The sequence below is a fragment of the Alligator mississippiensis genome, chromosome 4 (genome assembly GCF_030867095.1).
Source record: "Alligator mississippiensis isolate rAllMis1 chromosome 4, rAllMis1, whole genome shotgun sequence".
NCBI classification, from domain to species: domain Eukaryota; kingdom Metazoa; phylum Chordata; order Crocodylia; family Alligatoridae; genus Alligator; species Alligator mississippiensis.
Window position 1 is genome coordinate 120,137,721 of NC_081827.1, and position 24,316 is coordinate 120,162,036.

Consider the following 24,316-nt stretch of genomic DNA (forward strand, 5'->3'; position numbering starts at 1 on the left):
GTTTTAAAATTCTGCTCCAACTGAAGTCTTGCTCCAATTCTGTTCCATAAAGGTCAATACAATATTTATTAGGATCAAAAACTGACCCAGAATCTGTACAGCAAACACTTAGAGCTAGCATTCCCCAACCATATGAAAAAATATAGCGGGTCACATTTTATAGCAAACACTCCATTTGTAAATAAAAAAAGGATTCATAAATGATTTGCTTGATATGATTAGTTGATGAATGGCTAATTGCTTAAGTCTAACAGGCTGCTTATACCCAGAGCTCCAGCTGACATGTTTTTAATTATTCATTACACATACTGATCATCTTTGTGGTATACTTATAATACGTAGTGATCATTTATTAACACTTTACCGATAACATTTTAATATCAAATGCAACAAAAATGTTTACTTCCTGGATAGGAGTTTGTGTTCCTTAAGATCTGAAATGTAGGTGGTGATACCTCTTGAGGATGGTACTAAAATGAAAAGACACTTTCTTTTTTAATGTTGCCCAAATTGTTCACCTTGACGGTAATTTCTTTGTGAAGTATGATTGCAAGGTTAGGTTAACATTCCTTAATATGCAGGAATATGTTAAATATGGCTTGCAGAGACCAATTATGTGTTGATGTGAATTGCATGTTTAAAAGAACAAATCTAATTTTGGAGTGGAGCCAGATGAAGAAACATTGATTAGTATTAGAGAAAGGGGCCATTTCTGATTCTGTGGCAACCAGGGGAGTTTTTGCCAGTGACTTCTATAAGACCTCTCTTACACATTACATATATCATGCAATTAACTGGTTAATCATGCAATAAATTTAGAGCATTCACACACAGAAAGTAAGACTGGAGACAAGTAATTATCACATGATAAAAATAACCATCCAGCTATAAAAAGAACCGACCAGCTATAAAATTAGTGCTTGAAAATGTGTAGCAACTCTATAGCTTGTTTCTATCCAGCTTTAATTTGAGTGTATATCAGGGCCCTAAGAATAGGAACAAACCCTACAAAACTGTCTGGGCCTTATTCCATTAACTTGCAGCATGTGTAGTTATTTTCATTAGTTCAAAGTGGCTATAACAGGCAACCAAATCAGAATGCTGTTATTTTAGAGCCACTCTGTACTGCTCTTTAAATAAATTTATGCATTGCAGGACAATGGTCAGTCAGATCTTCATTGTGTCAGACTATTCTTAATGGTGGGTGTATTGCATCTCTGATGTAAATGGAATAACAGAACAAAACAATCTTACTGTTTTAAATATCTAGGTTTTTGCATACCATTTGGCTATGATATTTGTGAGCACTCAGCAAACAACTCCAAGGCAGAGACAAAGGACTATTTTGAAATACTGAAAGCTTAATAAACATTTTCTGTTTTTCTCATCAGATATGATGTCAATCACCTCCTTTATGGGCCAGTTGAAATGTTTCTTGGAGGAGATTTCTTAGAAATATTCACATCATAAGCAGCACAGAGCTGTGCTAATTTATACTAGCTAGGGACAGCTGAAATTTGAATTTTGTTTTCATGAAAAAGGGGGAAAATGTATTTTTCATATGAAAGTATTTTAGCTGGAACTTCTAATTTTTGAAGTAATTTCAAGATAATTTTCAAGTGAAATAATTTCAATATTTTCATTTTGGCACAGTATGGGAAAAACACAGTGGAAAAACATCCAAGAGAGATATAAAATTTCCCTTCATATGCCCACAGGAAAAAGAAGAGGGAGATGACATAAAAAAATAATAAAAGAAAGACAGGATCAGAATTGTTTATTTTAATTTCTTTTCAGAATCTTTGTTTTATTTTTTGTCAAAGATTGCTAGCTCGAAAACTGAGTGCCCCCCCCCCCCCCAACAGGAAACTGAAATCACTATAGTTTACTTGAAACAGATGTAAATTTTATCATTCACTGAAATTTGAAGTCATACAAATTGTTGCATATAACTTTAGTGCTTTCGTTAGATATAGACAGCTAGATTGGTATCTGACATAAATTGTCACTATCTACATTGATTTCAACAGACCTATAATGATTTATATAAGATGAGAATGTAGCTTGGAGTATCTAGAAATCTTTTGATTATAGCTGTGACATTACAAGGTTATGATTTTATTATAACGTGATGATGTTAAAGGTCCAGAAAAAGACATTAGTCATTCTCTGATAGGAAATTCAGGAAGCAATAACTTGTTCATTACATTTGGTTTGTTTAGCAGGCCTGACTAGTATTTTGTAGCACAGGTTAGAAACTATTCAGGATGTGCTCACTTGTACATGAAAGTTGACTAGTTGACGTTGTTGCAGTTCTCAGCACTGATCACTTTTGTTAAAAATATAGGGAGTTTGTGAGATGTGCTGTCGTCTAGCCCAATGCTTTTCAAACTTTTTTGTTTGCATACCCCTTTACCTGCAAAATACTTCTGGGCATACCTCCTGCTTATACCTGACATGCCTCTGCATGTTCATTCCTTAGGACAGTGACTCTTAACCAGGGTGGTGTGGCACTCTGGGGTGTTTTGCGATCCTTTTAAGAGTACACAGTGTTAGCACTGTTAGGCATGCAATCATGATTTACAAGATAAACCTAGAGATTACAAATAGGAAACTATCATGTTAAAGACATTCTGCCTAGTTATGGTCTTTTTTAGTTCTTTTGCAACAGAACTGCTCTATTATTTTTCTGTAGTCAAAAAAACAAGTGAAAACTAAGAGCTAGCATTTTTGAGGGGTGCCTCAAGTCTAAGAAAGTTGAGAACCTCTGCCTTAGGAAGAGTGTTGACATGAATGTCAATATGCATCAATGCCATTACTCACCACATAATGACCAATCAAAAGTTCCATCATCATTATTAAAATTAGACATGAACCCCTTGGTAAAGAGCCATGTGCCCCAAGGGGTACACATACCCCAGTTTGAAAACCACTGCTCCATCTCTTTCCAAACAAACTTGCGCCCACACTTCTTGCATGTAATAGTAAATAATATGATGGAGGTTAGCATAATGCACTTCTTAGTTCTTTTTCTTGTGGGATTATTTTCTGAAATTCATCAGTGCATTTCTTCTGATCTTCCTCTAGCAAGTTATAAACTGATCTCTGAATCATGAAAATTCAGCATATTACATGACCAGCATGGTTTCTGTGTGTGAGCATATCTGTCTCTGTTTTAAAAAGTTCATTCCAATTATCTATGGGACATTACTTATTCATGTTGAAATCAGCAGGATATTTATTACTGGCTTCTTTGTGGAGGCACTAGGTCACCCCATATTCAGATTATGTAGCTTAAATGATATTTAATTTTGTCTAATCAGGGCTTGCAGGGGGAAAATGTAGGTTTCAAGGGGTATCCCAAACCTTGCAGCCCAATTAAGCCAAATATAGCCTCCATCCTTTTGTTCCTTTTGCCCGAATGGCAGCACTAGCTTTCCTTGCAGATAAAAACAAGGTGAGGCAGGGCCAAATCTAACTTGATCTGCAATTGAATACTATGCTGCACACCAAAATGTGGTATATCAGGAGCTAATGTGGCCTGACATCCTCAGGATTATAGCAGGCTCAGGTGCATGATGTGAACTTCTTGCCCTAGAAAACTCAATACAAAACTCCCTTTGACTTCAGCAAGGTCAGGATTTTGTCCAAGGTCTCTGAACATACTACCTGTATGCATTGTCCTTGTCCCCCATGTGCAGGCAGTTCCTTAGAACCACAAAGTGAAACTTTGGGCCTGCTGAAGTCAATATAAGTTTTCCTATCAAATGCCAAGGGGCCTAGGTTTCACCCACAATCCTGACCTAAATATTAAGGAAGTTAAGTAACTTAAGCATATTGAATTCTGATGGAAGCCTGCATTCAGCTTTGACAATGATATTTATTTTAAGTCTAGCCCAGATAGTAAGTTAAAGTGAAAAAAAGCTGTGTTTTTGTTTTACAGGAGTAAAAATGGATTAAAGAAGAGAAAGCTGACCAAGTATGTGACATTGTTATATTAATTTTTTTTAAATGTGTCACATTAGACTAAAAAGTAGCGTGTGTGTGTGTGGGTGTGGTATAATACTGCATTGTATATTATATTTCATCATTGTATTATAGTTACAGAGATAAAAGTACTTCATTCTGGCACACGCTTTCAGAAAGTAATTATAATATGTTTGGAAACAGATAGCAAACCATAACTACACTAAATCAAGAGTACCATGGATTTTATTTAATTTTATTAGCAGAGAAGTTATGGTAAAATTGCTCCTGACTGGCAGTAAATTAACCATCATGGAAAGGATCAATTATCCTAATTTCACAATTCCAACAGGGCTTTTCCTTAGTAAAAACTGACAAACTGTGAAAAAACTGGAGCAAAGTCATTTATATTACTACAGTAGTGTAACTGGGGCATGGGGGTGGGGCAAGGAAGAGGAGGAAGGTCACCGGGGCAGCAGCCCTGGACCCCACTTTTGTGGAGGGGTGCAAAAATAGTCATTATGGCAGCAGTGGCTGATCACCAGGGATCCTGGTTTTCTCTGATAAAAAAATCTCGAATTCGCTGATAAAAACCCCAAAATCCGTTATTAAAATTAAAGATCTCTCACACCCCCAGCCCTGATGGTGCCCCTCAGGCCCTGCCATTCCCTCTCTCCCTTTCCCCCTCCCTCCAGACAGGGTTGGGGGGTTTCCTGCCCTTTTTGCAAATCACTCTTGCAGACTGGAACTCAGCCTGCCTGCACAGCTCTTTGCAAAAGCAGGAAATCTGCGGGATTCTCTGCTAAAAGGTAAAATCCATTTTTCTCTAATAAAAACAGGAAATCCATGGTTTCTCTGTTTTTCCATGGGAAATGGAAACCCTGGATCCCTGTTGATCACTCCACTTTGACTGGTACCATGGCAGCCAGCACTGCCCTGGGCATCATATGTCAGCCCAGGGTACAGAGCTGGCTGGCATGCCTCTGTATTACTGTTCTTTCCCCTTGACGTCGTACTCTGGTGGCAGTTATTGCTGGTATAATAGATCATTGTTGCTAACCAAGAGTGATAAGATGGGCTCCTTGGGGCATATTGCTTCAAGTAAATGAAAATATTTTTGTGTATATGCTTCATTCAGCATTTTGTAAATTAGAACATGATAATTAGGTGATAGAAACTGTTTGCCAGTATTTCATTATTCAGGTTATTAGTCTATTTACTCAGTCTTCATGTTCCTAGGACATGTCTGGGCCAGGCCCTCATCTGATGTAATCAAGCCTAGCTCTGACAGACCAGTTTACACCAATTGAAAATCTGGTCTGATATAGCTATATGACTGAGTATGTTGACACTCCATTGTCTGCAGTGGGAGTTGTGCTAGCATATACTAGAACAAAATTTGGCTTCTGATAGGAGCCACCTGCTCTTCTATCAGACAGCTGTGCAAATAATCATTGCGTGGGGGCTCAGACATTTGCTGAACATATTTTACAAACCTTCTCTGCCCCAAATAAAGATCTGTTTGTAAAAGAATCCAAATGTGAAACCCATTAATGGCTTTCATGATTACCGATTGCATGAAGTTTGAAAGTGTCTGTTTATGAGAGAACTTTTCACCTGTGAAAGGAACTTTTTATGTCATTAATGAAGTCTAAGTGATGTCCCTTTTCTGCACTGTGAAAAATAATATCGTCATATTGTAATTAGAGGTGGATCTGAACTATAGACCTGGACATGACCAAGCATTCTAAGGACTTGGAATGTGAGTCAAGATCTGGATCCAAATATGCCATCCAGACTCATTTTTAACTGAAACAAAAATTTTGGTCAGGCCTATCTGTTTTGGGGGTTGGAAGCTGAGGGGAAGCAGCTTTCCCCACTTTAAGTGCAGTCATCCATAGTCCTGCATTCTGCATCAGCCAACATTTCTTTTGGCCTCAGTGGGTGCCTCTACATGAGACATTTACTGTGGAGCTGACTAATTAGCTCTGTAGTAAACATTGTGCACTTACTTGTGCACCTCTGTTAGGCTCAAATAAACTAATTCCACAGCAGAATTGCTGTAAATTACTTGCAAATACAAGTACTCTCCTACTGCAGAGTTTTTTACTCTGTAGCACCACATATGTAGACACTGCCCAGCTGACTGGGGCAGGATGTTTCAGTGTAGGGGCTGTCTGCCAAAGCACCCTCATGCCCCAGCCAGCCCCTCTGCAGGACATTGAGCCAGGGAAGGAGCAGCCCCAGGCTGCCAGGTTGACCCCCGCCCCAGGACTCCCTACCAGCTGGAACTGCTCTGACCTGACTCAACAGGGCTGTGGTCCCAGGCACATGTGTTCACTTAGTGCCTGGGAGCAATTAACTCTTGTGTGATAAGCTCCAGAGTTTATTGCATCTCATTAATATATGTGTAGATGCGCCCAGTGAGAATTTTGCCTCACTAAGGAGTGCAGGATTTACCTTACCATCATGGATTAATTAACCCTATCAATTACAGCTCTTTGTATTGTCCATGCAGCTACCAGCATGGGTTAAATTTGTGCTTTTTAGGTACATGAGCATCAGATTTGTGTAAATTCTAACTAGAATTATTCCATAGAGTGGAATATTAAAAAGTTGTATTAAGTGAACTGTTGGTGCTCCAAAACAAAGCAAATGTATCTAGAAAAGTAATCTCTCTTCTGTGTTTCTTGACAAGCCCTGTCCAGTTGGATGACTTTGATGGCTACATCAAGGACATGGCTAAAGATTCTGATTATAAATTTTCTCTGCAATTTGAGGTAAATATATGGAGAGTTCTTTCTTTCCTGAATGTTGTGCCTAAATTAGATTTCTGTAAATATTAGGAATTTGTTAATACTGTATTTTACTTTGTAAGTTTTGCAAAACTACAGGAACTTAGTGGTGTACTTGTGGTATTCAGGCCCATGTCTTTGTTCTAATATAGTGCTACTTAGCAGTGTAAGCTGAACCAGGTATATTCTTAACTTGAAGATGAAGTGACAGCAAAATTTCCTGGAACACAGGCATCATGAATTCATTGGTCTTTTAAAAATACTTTGGTTCCCCAATGTCCAGAAGTCAAATGTCAAGTGAAAATGAAAAGGAACTACCAACACGGTATGAAATTCTGGCTCTATTTAGTCAATGGCAAAACTCCCTTTGACAGAATCAGCAGTACATGTGCTGTTCTCCTAGACAGGATGTTTTGCTTCTTCTCACTTATGTTCATACCTTGCAGAATATGTTAGATAGAATTATTTAAGGAAATTAATACAAATATATATATTTTTATAAACTGATATTTGTAAAAACTTGAAGAATCTATCCCTTACTAAAGACTGACCTGGAAATCAAATGAATAACCTGCCCCCAAAAAGATTATGTGGTTCCTGGCTTGAGACTGTATTTCATAATTCAGGGAGTTATCTTTTCATTCATTCTTTATGTATATAGAAGATGTCTGGACCAAGGACCAGGTCCTTAATTCTATGTGAGCCTCTGTGAGGAGTGACAGTAACAGCAGTTGCCATCTGACAGCTATTCAGTGGAATAAGTTTGGTAGATTAGTCCCAAATCACTACCTCAAGTAAAAGTAATTGTCAAAAATATTGATGGTCTCAGCAGGGCTCCTGCAAACTGAATAGGCCTGGAGTCTAAACCTCCTCCTACTCCTAGAGTCAGTCTGTGATACATTGATCTGAGCTTACAAGGGAACTTGCCATATCTATAATGTGGGTAAATTTGAGGTCTCTGGAATGTGTCACAAGCATTAACTTCAAAACCAATTATTTTGCGAGTGTCTAAAATAGATTTCAAATGTTAAATTAACTGTAGCATTTTTCCTGCTGTCACATACAGGAACTAAAACTGATTGGCCTTGACATACCCCATTTTGCTGCTGACCTTCCCATGAATCGATGTAAAAATCGTTATACAAATATCTTGCCATGTGAGTACAGTGTTTGCAGATGTCTGCTAGTGTCTCTGAAGAGGTGGGGGAAAGAAAAAAATGGGGACTCATGGCATCTGAGTAGATTTTCCAGCACGTAAAAACCTGCTCTAAAAAGTTCTCTCAAAAAGAAACTGGGCAAGCCATGCTTTTTCCTAGTTTTAAAAGAAGGTAGTTTTCTGCTTTATATTAGCCATGATGGAAAGTGAAAAATAATAGATCATTTCTACTGTTGCCTTTCTTTCTTATTGTTTCTATAGTTTTAGTGAGATCCAAGAGGCAGGGAGTGGAAGAGAGGTCAATGTGCTATCCATGTGGAATGGACATTGTTCATAGTATTGAATACTAGCTGTCTACATTTTTTCTTTGTTATACTGCAGAGTGCTCCATGGCTTGTGATGAGTCAATGACTCTACTTTTTTTTTCTTTTTTGCAGATGACTTTAGCCGTGTCAGATTAGTTTCAATGAATGAAGAAGAAGGTTTGGACTACATTAATGCCAACTATATTCCTGTAAGTAACAAGATTTAAATCAACCTGAAGATTAAAGACCTGCATAGGAAAATATTATACAGAAAGTGGTGAAAAAAATCAAAATCTCTTGACAGTTTGGTGACTATTCAGAAAGCCTATTGCAGCTTGACTCATTTTTGTCTTTTGTGAATAGCACTTTTCATCAGCCTCGTAACCTATTTCATGAAGTAAATTTTGCCAGAGTTACACACATCCCAGTATAGCTGGGAGGAAATAGTTTGGAGCCCAAGGGGAAAGGTTAAATTCTAAACTGCTGTTCTCAGACTGTGGAGGATCTTTCACAATACTTTAATCTATCAGAAATAAAGGCAATGAGCCCCACTGTCAAAGTCTAGGCAAGATGCACATAGCACAGATGGTTGCAAAGATGGCTTCCATTTGCACTGCTCTGACCCAAGTGCCATTCTGCACATGGCTTATTCCCTCTGCTGTGTGGACCAGCAGTTTAACAGCTCATTGCAATACTTCATAAGAGTTTTAGGGAAGAAATGAAGAACACTGCATTCAGCAGAAACTATATGGGGAGTGTAATGCTATACAATGGAATTTTACAAAGTGAAAAGTGCTGCGATTTCTTGAATAACTGCAAATAGCTAGCATATCTGTGTTTATAGTTCTCAGCTGAAATGGCTCCAGCAGCTCATTGCCACATAGCTTCACACAAGACACTTGTTTCAGTATTAAAAGCGAAAAGCATTATTTGTTGCTGAATCAACACCACCACTTTGTGCTGACAATATATTGACTTCAGTTACTTTCAAGATGTTGTAACAGCACAGACATAAATGCTGTGGGCTCTATATGAAATAAAGAAAGGAAAACATGCTTCTGATACTTTAGGTCCAAAAACTAGTGTGACAATTTTATAATAACCAAGTAGACATTATAGTCTTCTCTTCTGCAACTGCATTCTTATGCCTTTGATCAAGGATATCAAAGATCCAGCCTATGGAGCCCCATCATCTGGCCCCCAGTGCTGTTTAAGCCCCCAGTGTGGGTTTAAGCTGACCAACATGCTGCTGGAACAGCTCTGCATACAGGGTCTGGGATGTGCACCACCTGGCACCCACTCTGGGATCTGCCCTATATGTGGCACCCACTCTAGGACTCACAGCACAAATGGTGCCTGCCCCAGCTAGTTGGTGACCCCATTCCTCATGCAGGAACCTTGCTCCCATCCAGTCCAGGCTGCATATAGCACATATCCTGGACCAGCTGGGAGGGCACTGTGCGGTATGGTTCTTGGACTGGCAAGAATGGGTGTCACATGCAGCGCAGGTCCCCAGGTAGCTGGAGCAGGTGTGTGGTACAGTCCTGTATTGGGTTGGGAGGAGGGTGCCCAGGGCAGGGGGTCAGACTCGATGACCTACTGAGGTCCCATCTGACTCTAACATCTATGAATCTATGAGAAAACACCATTTGCACTAGATCCAACATGCAGGGAAAGGGATGGTGAGTAGGGAGGTCCATGGGCCTGATCCATCCTGTGGACCATGCTAGTACCACTCATTCAGCCTCCAGGGTTTGACGCTAGATTTATTTAATTTTGCTGGCAATTATATTACAAATAAAAATATTTTTCCCAGTTTATCTTACAGACCTAATATGTTAGTTTTGGGTTATCTTGATGATTGCTCTCCTACTGCTTAACTCATAGCAGTTTCATCTAAAATCCTAGGATTAAAGATGATTTTTTTTGGTTGGTGGACATAAAAATGTACCACAACAACTCTATATACTCCATACAAAACAAAATTATATGTAAATTATAGTCTGGCATAGCCATAGCCCAATTTATATAGGAACACACTGTGTCTTGAATGTATCTTTCATATTTTTTCAATCTCTAAGGACATGAGTAACCTTCCAAACTCAGCTCTCCTAACAAAGATCAGGAAATGCTGTTAACTACTAGAAGCTAAAATAGTATCTTGGTGCATCTTGTATTATTTACACTGTGTCTTTTCTACAATAAATGTGCCAAAAGTCTTTACAAGCTGGCAGAGGGATAGGAATAGGTACAATTTGTTTCAAATTCATTTCAGGCTTAATAAATTAAAACTGCTTGATGAGATTTTAAGCTTATGGCTGTTAGAATAAGACACTGCTTTAGGCATAAGATTAAAGGATTTTTTTTACTGAGTTAAACCATGATGTAGCAAATATATATTTACATTCTCCCTCATCACAGCTCAGCAGACCAACCCCTTTCATTCAATTCCATATTAAAATAATCATAGGTGCTGTTTAATTTAAATGGTGGAATAAGCAAAGTATAAGGATAGTTATTTTTACTTGGGCACCTAACAGAAATTTAAATTATTAAACCCCTGAATTTATTTTCATTGTTTAATGTTTACACTTCTTTCACTTTGGACTGAATTTACTAGGTCAGTTTTACCTTTTGTCAGTGAACAACTTCAATTTTCAGGTTCTCCTATGGTAATTGGCCTCAACCTCCTTACAAATGTTTTGATCTACAAAAATGCACTGAATTAACATATTTACACAACTATAAAATAGTCTTGAATATAAGACAACCCAATAATTAGATTCTATACATGGAAAAATTATGTATTTGTTATAAGTGTCCAGGTACCTAATTACTGGAAATTTGCTTGAAGTATAAACTGATTTTTTAAACATTCAAAACATAGCTTTAAAAGATGTGTGTACACATATTACCTACACATACATATATACAGGCATGCACAGAGAAATAATACACTCAGGAAAACATATGTTCTGAAGGGCTTGAGAAATGAAGTATATTAAATTGCAACTGTTTTTTAGGGCTACAACTCACCACAGGAATATATTGCAACCCAGGGGCCATTGCCAGAAACAAGGAATGATTTTTGGAAGATGGTCCTCCAGCAAAAATCACAAATTATTGTTATGCTCACTCAATGTAATGAAAAAAGAAGGGTAGGTAACTTAATCCTATGTGCATCTTGAAAGGAAATAATAAACATCTGTGGGTTTTTTGTGTTGTTTTCAACACCAACAGTGATAACACAAGATCTTCAAAGTCATTATCCTCCAAAACTCCCAGCAAAATCAATGGGAGACTCTAAGTTAAACTCATAGTTTATTGGGTTTTTTTCTGGATTGAGACCATGTTTTTTTCTTGTACTTGGTGCAATTGCATGTCTATTCTATCTGGTTAATACTGGAATATAAATGAATTATTGTAATGATTAAACATCTTCAAAAAAGTAGCCCTGGTGCAAAACTTCATGGTGATGGGTAGAAAGTACAGATATAATTCTGCATCTACACATGAGTTTCCTGAAGTTCTTGTGTAGTCGCACCTGTCAGTTGACCTTGGTCTTATCACTAATACTATTAGCAGATGTACAGCTGACTACAGTGGTAAATACATATCCTTTAAAATTATTAAGGTTCAATGAGAATATTTAAAAAGTCTAACTATAAACTAAATTGTCCAGGGAACTATTCATGTTTTGAATCCAGGCTGGTAGCAAATGTAAAATTGTCACTATCAAATGGCTCTTTCCTAGACTTTCTGTAATAAATTGGTAATCCCAAGTTAGTATCTACTTTACGTATAGTCATCCACATGACCAAAGCATGAGTATATGTTACTGGTGTTTTAATAACTGGGGCATCAACAATTTTTAGCTGTGTAAAAATGACAAGCTAGGTTTGCTTTTTCTTGGTAACTTTTCCCCCCAAAATCGAAGGTTAAGTATAACCATGCAGGTGATATAGCATGTCCATTCATGTGATCCTGGATATGTTACTAGATAATAGCTTGCTGTTCTCAATATGCTGCCGCCACCCAAATGTATGTTGTTCTCCCTCAACTGATCTGACAATGCAGTTTAGTCCCTAGTTAAAACAGGGTCATAGGTGAGAGCTAAAGCTCATCCACAGATGGGATATTGTTAATGGCCATTCTAATTTCCTTGGGGTTTGACTTTTGCAGTGCACTGAAACCATTCAGACTGGGGTAGAACAGAGAAGCTTGCTTAGCTAGTGGGGCACCATACTGGGTGCTCCAGGTTGTGCTGTCCATTGGTCTCTAGAGACTTTTGTACACATGCTTGCTCTGGGCTGGATTATCGCTAATCTGTGTCACCTAGCTTGAGTAACACTAAGGTGTAGCAACATTAAGCTACACCTTAGTGTAAACACCCTATCCACCCCGTGTCCCACATTAGCCTGGATCAGGCTGCTGCCCCTTCTGCTGGCCTGAACATGTGAGTGCTCCAAACTCGAGCTCGCACTAACATTGATCAGTGTTTGTGCAGCTCTCAGTATAAGATGTAACAAGGCCCTGAGTGATTGTTTCTCACCGTTTGCTATACTGCCACAGCTGCAGTCAGCTCCCCTTTATGCAACAACCAGCTAGCTCCCTGTCATTACAGAAGAGAACAGGAAGCTGGCAGCAGTTTCCTCTGAGAGAATCTGGACCTGCTGTCCCCTCCACACGCATCTGAAATGGCCCAAATTGGTGCCCTTACAGGGCACGCTGCAAAAGTTGTAAGACCAGGCCTGGTGAAGGTGTATTCCTTAGACAATTGACACATGAGCAGCTTATCCTGTGACCCTTGCTAATGACTGCCTTTCCATGCAGATCTTGAGCATTCCCCATGTTTTCATATGCACAGCACACCTATCCATGCACAGCACACTCATCCATGCACAGCTGCCACATGCAATATTACTCTGTGTTTTATGCCTTGAGTTTCATGTCTTGTGTGTCCTGAGGCCTGACTGGATGAAATGGGGTTAGGGAGATTCCATGGAATGTATTTTAACACCTACTGAGGTTTCGTTGTATTTGCACGTACTGTATGATTACGGTCTCTGGAGACTTGATAGGTGGTTTTATGATTTTAAGCTTAAATAAGTACTATCATTTTTCTTTACATTATTGGAAAGCATATTTTTGTTTCTTTACATGTTTAATCTTTTTTATTAGATTTTGGCATCTTCTTATTTTGAGGCTATTGCAACTCCTTCCTTCAGGGAGTCAACTACCTACAGAGAATCTAAGAGCTTCCATTCTTTTCCCATAATGACACCACTTTTCAGAAGCACATATATGCTCCATTTCTGCTGAGTGTTTATACGCATCTGACCTTGAGACCTGTCTCAGCAAATTTTTTTCACATGCTTAAGTGCTGTGTAAAATTCAGTTGTGTTACTTTTCAAACCTGAGGCTGAATAAATTTTGATTGAACTGATTTTTCTTTTTCCTTCCAGGTGAAATGTGATCATTACTGGCCTTTTACAGAAGAGCCTATTGCCTATGGGGACATCACTGTGGAGATGCTCTCAGAGGAGGAACACACAGACTGGGTTTATAGGAATTTCAGAATAAGCTATGTAGGTGAAGTGAACAATGTATTGCTGTGCAATTGGGGTGCGGGGAGAGGGGGAGGGTGCATCCTGTAAAAATGTTGTCCCTAGCACCAATACTCCAAAATGTTGGGGGCATTTTAGATCTGTAATTTTGGAGAAGCCAGTAAAAGAGAGAGGGATGAAATATAAAATATATGTATTGGTTTTGATTCTACATTCCCTTGAATTACAAAAGGTGTTCAGAATTCAAAGGTCTGACAAATGGACTCTTGTACTTCTAGGCATTCTTCACGAGAACAGAAAATAAAAAGTTGTGGCTCTAATTCAGTTTCTAGTAAACAAATTTCCATATCACAAAATCTAACACTGTGATTTTCACACCTGTCAGCTTGTAGTGCAAAAGAGCAATGATGATGCCCTGACTAGACATTTGGGGATTTCAGCAGGATCCTTAGCTAGTGTAGAGCTGACAAAACAGCACATGGTAGAAGCGAGTCCCATGGTAGACTAAGTATTGACTGGGGCTTCTAGTCACTGCTGTAATGCAAATAATTATAATGATGCTTCATTTGGAGATCACATTTAAACTGTATTTCTTGTTTGCCCTATATATCAAAGGGTGGTCCTTTAATAATTCATAAATAGTTCAGGACCTGGAAATAGAGAGGTTGAACATTATTGCTTGTAAAGCAGACAACTGAAACAGTCTCAGTATTTTCTTAATGACATGTCCTAGCAATGACAAAATACAGTTTAACCCATGCCCTACTACTGCTGTAATAGAACATTTTGCTGCATTATCTGGAAAGGCAAAAAAAATGGGAGTTTACCATACATGGCAGTCTTGACTTCCTGTGCTTCACTCTCAATGTATCACAGTGGACCACATCTAAGAATAAGAGGAACAAGCTCAAGAATGTAAAAACAAAACTGAAAAAAAAACCCGAACCATTCAGATGTCCTCTTGAAATTTTTGTCTGCGTTTGCATACTTTTTGTTTTGGGGTCAGCAAATCCATTTGTAAGATATTTTCAGCCTATTTCAGCCTATTTAAGGTCAAGACTGGAACGTACTTCAACTTTCATGAGAAGATGAAGTTTTCAAATCAAAGGGGTTCAGATACCTGAGCTTTCAAGTGTTCTCTCCACCTCCCAATATTTTGAATTGCACATGTAATTAGAGAAGCCATGACTTGAACTAGTGCATTAAAAAGGATGCTTGCTCTAATACAGTCTCGAACTTCATTCTATGCAGACATACAGCATTGACTATATGCCCTTTATCTGTTAAGAAGCTGTCTTTAGAAGACTCAAATCCAGATCTGTACTTTGTTAAGCTATTTCCCTGGCCTATTGCTACCTTTCACTTAGAGTTAGTAGAAATTTTTGAATGGCAAAGCTTTTTCATTAGAAGTCCTTTTTCTCAAATAGTGATTTTTCCATTCTGTCCCATCCCCCTCAGAAAAATTCATTTTTATTATTTGTTGTTATTTTCATTGAAACCTGAAAATGAAAAAATCCCGTGTTTCTGGCCTTTCCCTTTTTGCATGGCAAAATCAAAAGGAAAATGATAAGGGAAGGGTACAAGGAAAAATGGGGTAAAAGAAGAGAGAAAGTAGAAGCTGCAAAATTATGCAGTTCATGATTTTAAAAAAATGCAGTCTTATTCCTTTTGAATGCTAAAGAACAGAAATTAGTTTGAAAAATAACATCTTTACCACTTTTACCATTTGCATTTAAAAATGTGTTTGTCAGATTGAGTGTGATTGCATGGGAAAAAAACTAATTGGGGTATGGCATTATTTTGTTTTTCCCCATAGGCTGATGAGGTGCAAGATGTGATGCATTTTAACTATACTGCCTGGCCTGATCATGGCGTCCCCACCACAAATGCTGCAGAAAGCATCCTGCAGTTTGTACAGATGGTCAGACAGCAGTCCACAAAGAGTAGAGGGCCCATGATTATACACTGCAGGTAAATGCTTAAGATTCCATTTTCTTTCATTTCCACAATCTTTCAAATGCATTATCATTGACTCAAGAGAGCTATCATTTAATTTTACAGCTCCAGTTGTAAGGATGTAGCTATTGTGATACATAATAATTTTTCAAAGTTGAGTGTTAGAGGCCAGATCTTCAGTCAGCAAAAATTGGAGCAACTTCACTTGAAGTCAGCTGGGCTAATTTCTATCAGCTAAGGGACTCCCTCTGCTGTATTTCCCTGTTCTGTTTTTTGGAAGTCAGGTATCAAGTGGGACATTTTCCTGCAAGGAACTATTCTATACAGATCTCTCTGAGATCACTTGACTAATGTGATCTCCTAACATTAGGATGTAAATCCACAGGCAAGCCGTGTTTGCCACAATAGTAACAACCAGCTCTTGTACAGCATATGGTTTTTCTTTTCTTCTGGACAGCATTTTTATATAGTTTTAGAATGGCTTTAGTGTGTCATCTGATCTTTTGCTAGCACACTTCTTGACTTCTCTGAAAACAGCAGCTGTTTTCAATAATTGTGTGTATACCAAACTGATTTCTGATCCAACTCCACTTAAACTCCTTTGATTTCAACTCGCAATGTGTAGAGCTAAGTACAGATGGTCCAAAAGCCCGGGGCCAAATCAATTCAATCTTTGCAGGTTAGTCTAAGCTGTGTAGATTGGGAAGATAAGCAAGTGAACAGACATTCACTTTTGATTCTGGAAACGCAGCCACATGCCTCCAGCTGTTCAGGTCAGAAGCTGGGGGCTCTAGAGCATGCCCCCCTGCTCAGCTGGAACAAACAGCTTGGACTCAAGGTTAACCTGCCCACCCTACAAGGCGTGGGGTGGGGGGGTTGCAGCGGAGGTACAAAGCATCTTGGGATGGTGGGGACTGAGAGTTAATTTTCAATATGGAGGGTATCTGGGACAGAAGTTCAAAAAATGGATTTAACCTAAACCAGTTAAGTCCAATACTACATCCATCCAGGTTTATCTTAAACTGGTTCTGGCAATTTTGAAAGTGGTTTATGTGCACTGAAATTCTGTTGTGTTACAGATTTGAGCTGGTTTCTGGTCATTTATATCAGTTTGTGTAATTTCTGTCCTTTTAGGAGATTATCATAGGGATACCTAGGTAACACCAAATCCAAAAGGAAACAGAAGGTTCTGAAACATCTCTGAAATTAAATGAAACTATCCAAAATGTTTTGGAATGTTTCAGAGGCATCCCCTCGGGAACAGTCCAGCACAGCCCCGTAGCCCTCCTTTTAAAGTGCTGGGAGGCTGGGGCCAGGCAGGGGATAGGGCCTGGCATGGCAGCTATGGGGGCTTCTGCCACAGCTCCCCCCACTGGGGCAGATGCAGTCACAGCCAAAGATGCCACAAGAGAAGCCCTCATGGCTGCCCTGCCCAGCCCTATCCCCTGCCTGGCCCCAGCCTCCTAGCACTTAAAAAAAACAACAACAAAAAAACCCACACTCACCGGCTGCAGCAATGGGAATTGGGGCCTTGGAGGGCTCATGGCAGAGGCCCCCCACACAGCAAAGGACATCAGAGATCCCCCTCCCCGTCCCCCTGCTTGGCACCCACATGGCAGCTGTCGCATTGCGTGGGAGAAGCTCGACTCGGCAGGATGCTGTGCACTGTCTGGGAGCTAGGGCAGCTCCACCCATCAGCTAGAGCCTAGCATGACTCGGCTTCAGTGGCCCCAGCTCCCAGACAGTGCACAGTGTCCTGTCCAGCCACACAGCACCTGCACAATGCAACAGCTGCTGTGTTCATGCCAAGTGTGGGGAGGGGGTGATCCCCGCTGGCCTGTGCTGTTCACAAGCCCCAAGAGGCTCTGCCACAAGCCCCAAGAGGCCCCAATTACCCCTGCTGCAGCTGGTGAGTGCGGGGCTTTTTTTTTTTTTTAACTGTGCACTCACCAGCTGCAGCAAGCAGTGATCAGGGCCTCTGAACACTTGTGGCAGAGCACCCTGGGGCAGCGGGGCTTGCCCCCCAACTGCTTGGCACCTGAGTGGCAGCTGTCTGGGAGCTGGGGCTGAGTCAGCTGACAGGTGGAGCTGCCCCAGGTCCCAGACAGAGCCTGGCACCCTGCCAAGTCATTCTGCACCTGTGCAACATGATAGCTGCCACATGAGTGCCATTGAGGGGGGTGATCCTTGCTGCTTCCCACTGCCCTGCACTTTGTGGGGAGGCTTTGCCGCAAGTCCTCAGAGGCCCTGGTCACTGCTGCTCCAGCTGGTGAGTGCGGGGCTTTTCTTTTTGGTTTTTTTTTTTTCAAGTGCCAGGAGGCTGGGGCTGGGCAGGGGATGGGGCCAGGCAGGGTAGCCATGGGAGCTTCTCCCATGGCTCCCCTCACAGGGGCAGAGCAAGGCACAGCAGGAGGAGCTGTGTGAGAACCTGCAGCCTCTCCCCGGCTGATCCGAATCTCCAAATCAGTGCTGAAACAGCATCAAAACTCCAAAACAGATTCAGCCCAATCAAAATAGAACAGCAATCTGAAACACTGAAACAAATCACTGTCCTCCAAAAGAACCAAATTCAAAACCGAAATGAAACATAGTACTATATAGGGCTGTGCGAGGCTTCGGACAGAGCTTCAGATCTGGAGAAACTTTGGACATTTTGGGGTCTGAAGCAGCACATCCAGGTCGAGCGCTGGCCTCGTTAGGCTTCCTGAAGCGGTTCAGAGCTGCCTCGGAGCCACCTTGAAGATCTGGCCATATGGTATAATGGGGAAACAATAAAATATCTATAACTTTTGGATTTTTTGTCTGATTTGGATGACATTTTCAGGGATGGCAGAGAGTATGAAGCCTGCCAAGTTTCAAGAAGATCGGTATAGGGATTTGGGGGGAACTGCACCTCAAATCTTGAAAGCAAAACTCATGTCACGTCTAGGCTTGACAACATAGCAGAGTGAAAACTGCAGGGATGGTAGCTCTTATTGAGGCCACAAAGCCTGCCAAGTTTCAAGAAGATTAGTGTAGGGGTTTGGGGGGAACTGCCCCTCAAGCTGCAGACAACCAAAACTTGTGCCATGGGTGCTTGTGGGACTGACTGTCTGTCTTGGGGCGGGGAGGGGAGACACTGCTGCAGGCCTGGCTGCTAAGCTGCTGTGTTCCCAGTTACCAATCAATCAATCATGAGTCACTCAGGGACCAGGGACTCAGGGACCAGTTAAATACACAGGACCTGGCTACTACATAATGACTTAATGAGCATCAATTAGCACCTACAAAACCAGGCCAAGGAGAGGAAAGACTCAATACAGACAATCAACTGCCCCAAGACAGACACAGTTTTGGCACGAGTTTTGCCTGTCAGCAGCTAGGGGTGCAGAGCCCCAGAACCCCCCTGCACCGATCTCCTCAGCAGCTGGCAGGCATCGTGGCCACAGCAGGAGCCACCATCCCTGCAGCTGTCACCCCACTGCGCATTAACACACGCAGTGTCACCCATGTCACGAGTTTTGCTTGTTTGCAGTTTGGAATGTAGTTCCTCCCAAACCCCTGCACCTATCTCTTTGAAACTTGGCAGGCTTTGTGCCCTCAGTAAGAGCTACCACCCCTGCAGTTTTGACCCCCCTGTGTTGTAACACACAGCTGTGATATGAGTTTGGCTTTCATAGTTTCATAGTTTGTAGGGTTGGAAGGGACTGTGACAGATCATCATGTCCGACCCCCTGCCATGGCAGGAAAGAGCAGTGGTGTCAAACGACCCCAGCAAGGTGTTCATCTAGCCTCCTCTTAAAGACCCCCAGGGTAGGAGCCAGCACCACTTCTCTTGGAAGTTGATTCCAGATCCTAGCCGCCCTGACTGTGAAGTAGCGCCTCCTGATGTCTAGTCTGAATCTACCCTCTGCCAGCTTGTGACCGTTATTTCTAGTCACTCCTGGTAGTGCTCGGGGGAACAGGGACTCCCCCAGTGCCTGCTGGTCCCCCCTGACTAGTTTGTAAATGGCCACTAAATCCCCCCTCAGCCTTCTCTTGTGGAGGCTGAACAGGTTCAGGTCCCTTAGCTTCTCCTTGTAGGGCCTGCCCTGCTGCCCCCTGATCATGCAGGTGGCCCTCCTCTGGACCCTCTCCATGTTGTCCACATCCCTCCTGAAGTGCGGCGCCCAGAACTGGATGTGGTACTGCAACTGTGGCCTGATCAGTGCCGCATAGAGGGAGAGGATCACCTCCTTGGACCTGCTTGAGATGCATCTGTGGATGCATGACAAGGTGCGGTTGGCCTTCCTGACCGCGTCTCCACACTGTCAGCTCATGTTCATTTTGGAATCAATAATGATTCCAAGATCCTAGGTGTTGACGCCACAGTCCCCTAGTTTTTTAATGAGAATGGGATGAGAGACAGTGTTCAAGAATTTGGGGTACAGTTGCCCACAAACCCCTGCACTGATATTCTTGAAACTTGGCAGGTTTCATGCTATCAGAAGAAGCTACCATCTCTGGAAGATTCATCCAAATTGGACAAGAAACAACAAAGTTATAGATATTTCATTGATTTCCCCATTATACCCTATGGTTGGATCTCTGAGGCAGCTCTGAAGCTTCGGAGGTCCGGAGCGCTGGATCGGATTGCAGCCATCTGAAGTGGCCAGATCTGAAGCCGGATCAGATTAGTGCTGACTTGCACAGGCCTAGTACTATACTGTATGGACATAACATTAAAAACCCCAGCTGCAGCTTTCTCATGACCAAGTGTTCGGCACTTCCTGTTCTGCACTTTATACACTAATTTCTTTATATAAAAATATGATATATAAATCTTTATATACTAAAGCTGGAGCAACTTAATCAGATGATGAACTGCAGCTCACAAAAGCATTCTTATATATATATATGCATGTTTTATATATAACACACATTCACACTAAATTATATAAATTAAATTTTATATATATACATATATATATATAGATATATTATATTTCATTTATATATCAATATATTGATATATTTAATTTAGATAACTTAGTCAATAAAGTGCAAGTCTACCCTGCTTGCTGCTTGACTTAAGAGTAATACAGTTAACTATGACTTGCAGTCAGATGGCAAGTCCTAAGTGACCGTGACATTTCACAGCAAACAGCCTTTTACAGTAACACTGCTTCAACTTCCTTATGATATTTCTCACCATCTCATTAGTAAATCATGCCACAGCAGCATTTTTCATAATAGCCAGTAGGGCTGTGCGAAATTTCACCAGCCATTTCGTTTCAATTGATTATGAAGTCGAAACAGTAAAATCAAAATAAAACAAAGGGCTTCAAAACAGCCTCAAAACAAAACGAGGCTAGTTGAAATGTTTCAAAAGTCAAAATGTTTTGACCATAGCACTGGGGAAATCAGTCCAGCTGGGCTGAGTTCCCATCTGCTGCACTATGGATCTTGCACCAGGGGGTGGGAAGTCAGCCCATCTCTGATCTAGCACCAGGGGTGGGCTGACTTCCCATCCCTGGCTGATCTAGCGAAACATTGAACCAGAATCGAAACAGCCTCGCTGTTTCAACGAAGCAAAATGGAACAGCTGTTTCAAATCGAAATGAAATTCAATACGAAATGCTGCTCCCTTGAAACCTCAAAACTCAAGGTGAAACAGAATGGTACTATTTCACACAGCCCTAATAGCCAAGCATGTAGCCTTCCCTACACAAGTTACTAAGGAAACTCATGGAGAGTAAAGTTGCAAGATTGAGCCATAATGCAAAACAGAGACAGATACTGTAGGCTCAAAGAAGGGATTTATATAAAAGGTTTTATTGCATTACCTATGCTCAGCTCCCCTGTTCCATGCTTACTTCATAATATGTGCCAGTAATGAAACATAGGAACACAAGTGTAATATAGTATCTTTAATAAAGATAATTCCACCTGTAATGAAATATACTCTGTACTATAACAAACTAGCTGCAAATATCTATTTTTTCTTTTTACTGATTTCCTGTGGTGGTTACTTTCATCCATAACTATAATATATACCAATACATTATTTTGGACACCATTAAAATTAATCTCAAACTTTAATGCAAGCATGAAATTGATTGCCTATTACTGAATTCATTAAATTGAGTTTCATACATCTATTTTTACATCTAGCAGATCTGTGATTTTTTTTAATCACTTTTGTCAAATTCATGAAATTGGATTCATTAATTCTTGAGCAGATATCTGTCAAAATAATTAGATTAAGAGCCTCTCATTGGATTCATGAATTTGGTATGCCTCATCTGTCAGATGCGTGAAATCAACATTTCTTTTGGATTAACAAATTAAAGTTTAAAAACCACCAACTAGCTCATGAAACCACTTGTAAGCTACCATGAGCTGAACTATTTATTCTAAAGGCTTTTAATGGTTTCATGAAGAAGCTGATAAAGTGAAGCAGTACAAATACACTAAGGATTGAAACTGTAGCTATAAAGAACTAATTTCAGCCACCAAAAATAAAATAAAGAGCTAGGCATTTACATGAAGTTAGGTATATTTTCTGATAGAAGGAGAACTCGTCCTAAATTTCTTAAGCATAGACATACTTGTCCACTAGAAGTCTGAGGTGAAATCTGAGTTCAAAGCAGTGTATCCTATTGGAAGCCATCTCATGTTCCCGGAGTAGGTGTCCTGGATCATGGTACCTTCTGCACAACAGGTCCACATGATCTAAGGATATATTTCTGCAGTGTAGAGTTCAGCAGGGCCTTGACTGCTCTTCTGTCACTGCAGGAGTAAGTGAACAAAGTTGGGGTTATCTTACAATAAATGTCCTTCCAATGTCCCAAGACTACTGTAGTTCCATTGTGTCTGCCTATATAGTCTGTCTGAAGACACCTTTAATTAGAATAGAGTTATTTCTTTGTTCATAATTCATTTTTTAGAGTGGGGCTGGGGAAGAAGGCGGGGGGGGGGGGGGGGAGAGGGTGCAGAGGGAGGTTGCTGAATAGTCCAGTGTATATAGGCTTTAAACTAGAAATCGGAAGATCTAGGCTTTACCGGAGATCTCATGTGGGACTGTGGACAAGTCATTTAATCTCTGTTTCCCCCCGGCCATTGTACATTTAGATTTACTAGCTATTTCTTTGTGGGAATGGGCTGTTAACAATGTTTTTCTTTAACAGGAAGTGTGTTGACTTTGTGGAGATTGTGAAACCAAGCTGTGTAGAACAACAGGTTCTACTTCATAGAGTCCTTTTTTAGTAAGCACAATAAACTATGCAAGCTGTACCTGTGAATTCCAAAAGACCTAATGTTATTCTTTTCCTCATTGTTAAGAAAAAAGGGTAGCATCAATAAACTGAGAATGGGAAGAAGATGATGGGACAATAGAATGCAGCAGAGAGAGATCAAAGATCCACCTGAGCCTAGCACACCATTAGGCCACTGTGGTCAGGGATTACCAGTTTCTATAGCCAGCATCATATCCAGTCTTCCTGGACTCCCCAGGCCCTGATTTACAAATGTCAGTCTTTAGCACAAACCCAGAGCAGGGTTTGCACTCATTCTTCCTTAGCCAGAGCAAGGCACCTGAACCTTTCTACCACCTTGCTCCTAACCTTGGGCAAGGTGAAGAGGAGACTGATTGGGCCCAGGCTCTCTCAAAATCCAATTTCTGTAGCCTATAAAGATCATGCATTTATCAGTTCTTTCTGTGCATTTACTTTAAAAGGGTGAAATGATTGCAAATCTATTAGTTCTGTGCGTCCTTTATAAGGGACACATGGGGTACTGTGCAGCATATATTAGATATTTTAAAACTCTAAATTATACACTTTTTCCGTCATAAATGATGCCTTCATTCCAAACTGCAGGATGGCATTTGCTTTCTGCACCTGCAAACTCAGTGTTTCCTAAGTATCCCCATAAAAAGTGGTAACTTGTGATGATGATGTGTGTTACAGTGCTGGCGTGGGACGGACGGGAACCTTTATAGCATTGGATCGGCTCTTACAGCACATTCACGATCACGAGTTTGTAGATATATTAGGACTGGTGTCTGACATGCGGTCTCATAGGATGTCCATGGTGCAGACAGAGGTATGGTATTTCATCCTCTTGTATTTCAGAATGAATCCTATTAAAGAAATCCTGTATTATACCAATGTATATAATATAACTATTTCATGCTTTTTCTCTACAGCATGCTCTTGAATCCTGCAACTGTTGATTCTATTGAGCATTTCACTCTTTTCTGAATATAGATGAAACAGTTTTCTTCTCCTTATCAAATTTATATTATTATATTTTTGTTCTTATGATCCATAAACTACCAGTAGATCAGGACAGCCTTTTATCTTAACAAACTGATATATTTTAGATGGGATGACTAGAAATTGAAGTGACGTGAACAAATGATATGAAGCATAACAGATTGGAAAATACTGGACTTATTCATGGGTTTAAATGAGTATTGGGAATCTTTTGGGATTGGATAGCTATTCATATTTGGTCAATGAAATGTTATAAAAAAGCTGATGAACTAAAGTTGCACAGTGAATATCCAAAAAAATTAAAATTGGAAACAGCGAAAATAAAACAAGCACA

The 24,316-nt window shown here is 40.4% G+C and overlaps 1 protein-coding gene across 4 annotated transcripts in view; it reads left to right on the plus strand.

The window, feature by feature from the left end:
* The window catches only part of PTPRO (protein tyrosine phosphatase receptor type O), a 264,040-nt gene that overhangs the window by 226,837 nt on the left and 12,887 nt on the right, over positions 1–24,316 (plus strand). For 3 of the 4 annotated variants that reach the window (XM_019489537.2, XM_019489538.2, XM_019489540.2), the window contains 8 exons: positions 3,944–3,979; positions 6,665–6,746; positions 7,828–7,918; positions 8,355–8,431; positions 11,246–11,380; positions 13,688–13,810; positions 15,606–15,760; positions 23,674–23,809. In XM_019489537.2, the coding sequence (XP_019345082.1) occupies positions 3,944–3,979; positions 6,665–6,746; positions 7,828–7,918; positions 8,355–8,431; positions 11,246–11,380; positions 13,688–13,810; positions 15,606–15,760; positions 23,674–23,809 (835 nt within the window). The remainder of the gene's footprint in view (positions 1–3,943; positions 3,980–6,664; positions 6,747–7,827; positions 7,919–8,354; positions 8,432–11,245; positions 11,381–13,687; positions 13,811–15,605; positions 15,761–23,673; positions 23,810–24,316) is intronic. The other variant, XM_019489539.2, reaches the window with a different exon arrangement.